This window comes from Nannospalax galili, unplaced genomic scaffold, assembly GCF_000622305.1.
Source record: "Nannospalax galili isolate Female #2095 unplaced genomic scaffold, S.galili_v1.0 scaffold644, whole genome shotgun sequence".
NCBI classification, from domain to species: Eukaryota; Metazoa; Chordata; class Mammalia; order Rodentia; family Spalacidae; genus Nannospalax; species Nannospalax galili.
The window spans coordinates 632,865-638,001 of record NW_008351473.1 but is presented as its reverse complement, the minus strand read 5'-3'; the positions used below and the strand labels follow the sequence as shown (position 1 = coordinate 638,001).

Below are 5,137 nucleotides of genomic sequence, written 5' to 3'. Positions count from 1 at the left end.
GCTGGCTGTTCTTAGACAAGGGCTCATGTAGCTCACACTGACCTTGAACTTACTACGTAGCTGGGGATCATCTTGAACATCTGATCCTCCCAAGGGTTGTGATTACTGACACACACCATCACCCGGGATTTATTCAGTATTGGGTTTGAACACAGGGCTTTGTGCATACTGGGCAAGCGTTTGCTATTGACAGACCCTCATTCCCAGGCCCAGAAGCTTCGATTTTCAATTAAGTGAACCGCGAAGACCTCCCATGGGGCATCAAGACTGAAGGTGCTGGGAAAAGATCAAGCCACACAGGCATCTGCAGGACAGTCCCCCAAAGAGAGGACAGCAAGCACGGGCCCTTGAGGTGGGAGAACACAGGAACAAAACCAGAGGGGTCAGTCCCTAGCTGCAGTGAGGGGAAGAGTGGAGAGGAGGCCTCTGTGAGCAGCTGGTGGTTCCACCACCAACTTTGACAGGCTGTGAGCTTCCAGAGGCAGGAAGGAGTGGTATGTCTGGCTTTTCGGTGTTTGTTTGTACCAGGGTTTCAAGTGGCCCAGGCTGGCCGTGAACTTCATATATAGCCAAGATGGTTATTGTTTGTTTTTTGGGTTGTTTAGTTGGTTAGTTGGTTTTGGGTTTTTGGGGTTTTTTTGGTCTTTTTGAGACAGGGTCTCCCTGTAGCCCCAGCTGTCCTGGAACTCACTATGTAGACCAGGCTGGCCTCAAACTCACAAAGATCCGCCTGCCTCTGCCTCCCAAGTGCTGAGACAGTCTCACACTTTGTAGCCTCAGCTGGCTTGGAACTAACTATGTGGACCAGGCTGGCCTTCAACTCACCTGCCTCTGCCTTCTGAGTGCTGGGGTTAAAGCTGTGTGCCACCACCTCAGACTTGCCAAGATGATCTTGGCCTCCTGATTCCCCTGCCTCCACTTCTCAAGTGCCAGGATTATGGGTATAAAACAGGACACAGGGCTTTTTTGTGTTTTGTTTTTGTTTTGAGATAGAGAGTTTCACTCTGTAACCCAGTGCTAGCCTGGAACTCATTTAGTAGCCCAGGCTGGTCTCAAGCTCATGGCCATCCTCCTGCCTCAACCTCCCAAGTGTTGGGATTACAAGCATGTGCTAACACACTTGTCTGAACTTTTTTCTTTCTTTTTCCCTCCCTCCATCTCTCCCTCCCTTCTTTCCTCCCTCCCTCCCTTCTTCCTTTGTTCCTTTCTCTTTCAAAGGGAGGGCCAACAGGACCTCGTGAAAGGGAGCTTCAATTGGAATGGGCGGGACACACACACACACACACACACACACACACACACACACGGACAGGACGGGACCCACGACTCAGCTAAACACTCTAGGTCTGCCACCAGCCAAGGCAACCTGAAGGGGCTGGATGAGAATCTGAACTCAGCACCAGTCTTGAGGGACCTTCTGCTGTGTCCTGTTCAGGTAGTCCTTGGCTTCTGAGGACAGGTCTTCCATCAGCCTGTGTCAGGCAGAGCCTGTGCAAGGCCAGTGTGCTCGCCTGAGAAGAGGGACTTACCTAGAACAGGTGCTGCAATTCCAGCTACCTACTCCAGCAAACAGCCGCAGCCACGCCCCCATAGGTTCTCCCAGGGCTGGTTGTCCTAGGGAGTTGGCTGTGTGCCCATCCCAAGCGAGAGGTCGCGAGGTTGTTGGGGGCCGGGAGAGAATCAAGCAGGTTACAACTGGTGATTTGCACTTCAAATCCCCCAAGCACTCCTCCCCTTTGGTATGTCCCTAGAGAATTCGTTTCCGAGCCTTAGGGGACAAGGAGCAAGAAGAGAGGGAAGGAGGGAGGGAGCACCGCCGGCCCCGCCCTCCCTTAGCATTTCCCCCACCCTGGTGCTCTGGGCTCAGGGCTCAAGCTTTCCTCCCAGGTTGAAGGTGGGAGGAGGGAAGGGGGGCCACGTCACTGTCCCCAGGCCCAAGAGAAGGAGCTCCGCCCTATCCCCTCCTCTGAGCACCTTAGTCCAACCCGCCCTAGCCAAAGCCAAGCCAGTCTAGGAAGCCAGCCTCCAAAGCCACAGGCAGGTGCAGCGGCAGCCTCGGTGAGAGCGCGCGGAGAGGAGCCGTTAGCGCGCGCCGTCCTTTGCCGTCCGTCCTTCGGTCCCTGCGACTGTCAGCCGTTCGTCGTTCCTCAGTAGGTTTCCAAGCCCAGCAGTCTCGGCCCCTCATCTCTCAGCATCCGGAGCTGCCCGGCCGAGCCGGTTCGAGTCCAGAAGCCATGTCCATGGGCCTGGAGATCGCCGGCACGTCGCTGGCCGTGTTGGGCTGGCTGTGCAGCATCTTGTGCTGCGCCCTGCCGATGTGGCGGGTGTCAGCCTTCATCGGCAGCAGCATCATCACCGCGCAGATCACCTGGGAGGGCCTGTGGATGAACTGCGTGGTGCAGAGCACCGGCCAGATGCAATGCAAGATGTACGACTCGCTGCTGGCCCTGCCTCAGGACCTGCAGGCCGCCCGAGCCCTCATTATCGTATCCATTTTGCTGGCCGCCTTCGGGCTTCTTGTGGCACTCGTGGGCGCCCAGTGCACCAACTGCGTGCAAGACGAGACGGCCAAGGCCAAGATCACCATCGTGGCGGGCGTCCTCTTCCTGTTGGCCGCTCTGCTCACCTTAGTGCCAGTGTCCTGGTCAGCCAACACCATCATCAGGGATTTTTATAACCCCCTGGTGCCTGAGCCCCAGAAACGAGAGATGGGAGCTGGGCTGTATGTAGGCTGGGCAGCTGCGGCTTTGCAGCTGCTAGGGGGCGCGTTGCTTTGCTGTTCCTGCCCACCCCGAGAGAAGTACGCTCCCACCAAGATCCTGTACTCTGCACCGAGATCCACTGGGCCTGGCACCGGCACAGGCACCGCCTATGACCGCAAGGACTACGTTTGAGAGGCCAGGTGCACGCAGAGCCCACCACTACCAGCATCACCACCACCACCAGCATTCAGCATCCCACCAGTCCAGCCTGCCTGCAGTCTAGCATGGGAGACCACCTGCCTTCTAGATGGTGCCACATGCCACGAGGCTGGCTTGTTAGACTGGAAGAAGTCAGATGGCCTGGCGTCCTCCTCCCACCAGCCCCGTTCCCCAGCTGCCAACTGACTTGTCAGGCCAGGATCAGTCCAACCCTTGTGGACAGAGAAACCTGGCCCTTCCCAAGTTCAGGGCTGGGGTGGCCAGGGCAACTACTTGCCAGCCCCATTCTGCACCACAGCAGGAAGGCTCACTGTGGGCAGGGACCAGCAGCCATAAAACGGGCCATTTCATATTTTTCAATAAAAGCCTTTTGTTTTTGCAGTCGTTGGAGCCTCCTTGTCCTGAGCACCCCACAGGCAACCACCTCCCCTACTGGAGATGACCCTCACAACCAGCAGCTTAGAGCAGCATACAGGTTCAGTAAGGAGAAAGGGGTATACACTGAGCTTGGTGCTTACTAGTGGGGAGTCACTTAGGGGAACTTGGGAACTGAACTGACCAGAGACTACAGCTAAGGCTCATTTAGACAGATGGCCAGAGGAATTTCGGCAGATAGAGCTGGAGAAGGTGAGTGGGAAATGGCCGGGACTTTTTTCTTCAGGATATCCCTGTTGGTTTGTGCTTGGAGCTTGAATCCACAGCCTTGCTCTGTCTGTTTGGAATGACCAATGTACTGGGTGAAACAGTACATTCCATACTGTGATTTCACATTTGGAGATGGCAAACAAAAAGACCTATTGTTTGGATCATCTGCTTCACCGAAAGTACACCTGGGGGGCTGGGGTGTGGCTCAGTGGCAGAGTGGGTGCTTAGAATCCCTTAGTGAGGAGCTGGGGGCATAGCTCAGGGGTAGAGTATTTGCCTAGAATCCCCTAGTGAGATGTTGGGGGGTGGCTCAGTGGTAGAGTGCTTCCATAAGGAACACTGGGAAAGAAAGAAAGCTAGCTCAGCAAAATCTTCCCACCTGAAAGAGGAAAGATGAGAAAAAAGGGAGCTCTACTTCCCTCCCAGTACCATGAAGGGTGGGAAGGACCCAGGACTTGGGCTATGCATTTCTCGGGACCTCCATTTAAACAGTAATGAGAAGTTCTTGCTTATAGAGTAGGGGAAAGGGGGCTGAGGCAAGATTCTTGGAGGAAAGAGGGGTTCCTATGATTTAAAAGGGTGAAAGCAGCCAGGCATTTTAATCCCAGCACTTGGGAGGCAGAGGCAGATGGATTTCTGTGAGTTCAAGACCAGCCTGGTCTATATAGTGAGTTAGTGAGTTCCAGGTCAGCTGGGGATACAGGGAGATCCCGTCTCAAAATGACACACACACACACAAAAGCATTTGGGAAGTACTATCCTCTGCTACACATCAAGTTGCCAGCCTGGGCTACATGACACTGTGTCTAAAGAACAAAACAAAAATGATTAACAAAGGATGAGAGAGATGTGGGGAAATCCTCAAAAAATATACACCATCCCGGCATCAGATAGCAGTGGACTGGGGCAGAACTGAGAGGTCTAACTATTAAGGAAGCCAAGAGATCAGGACCTGGGAGCATTTAGGAGGACCTAAAATAATAGCCTCAGCTTTCTGCCTTAGATCTGTGATTGGATGGTGGGTTGTTGAGCAAGATAGCAGCCCATGTTTCTAGGGGAGGTCGATAGATTTTCTCTTTGGGTGCATTGAGATGGTGGGACTCAGGTACATCAAGCAGGAAGATCCAGGAAGTAGGAGGGTGAATGCGGAGTAGAGCCTTTCAGTGCAGCGGAAAGGAGGGTAAGCATGAGGTCTAGAAACCGAAAGTAAAAGTTTCAAGGAAATGAACACTGAGAACAGTTACCAGACTTTCAAAGGGTTGGAATGAGGGCCTGGGAGAACACCTGATTTGAATGAAAGCGTCTGTGAGTGGCCGGGGACAGGAGTGAAAGCAAGAAATCTAAATTGGACCATTAAGCCATTATATCTAAGTGGCTCCCTTAAAAAAAGAGACTCACGCCTGGCAGAGGCAGGCGGATCTCTGTGAGTTCGAGGCCAGCCTGGTCTACATAGTGAGTTCCAGGACAGCTGGGGCTACAGGGAGACCCTGTCTTCAAAAAGACCAAAAAAGAAAAAAGAAATAAATCTTTAAAAAATCTAACCATATAGCAAGACCATGTCTCAAAACAAT

General features: G+C 53.4%; 1 protein-coding gene across 1 annotated transcript; it reads left to right on the top strand.

Moving 5' to 3' along the window:
• The first annotated feature begins 1,984 nt into the window (after nt 1-1,984).
• Cldn3 (claudin 3) lies at nt 1,985-3,302 on the top strand. Its single transcript, XM_008848390.3, has one exon. It carries the CDS (start codon nt 2,235-2,237, stop codon nt 2,892-2,894), a length of 660 nt encoding a protein of 219 aa, XP_008846612.1. The 5' UTR covers nt 1,985-2,234; the 3' UTR covers nt 2,895-3,302.
• The last annotated feature ends 1,835 nt before the right edge of the window (nt 3,303-5,137 follow it).

Coding starts and splice junctions, on each gene's coding strand:
- Cldn3 (XM_008848390.3), top strand. CDS start 2,235: ATGTCCATGGGCCTGGAGATCGCCGGCACGTCGCTGGCCGTGTTGGGC.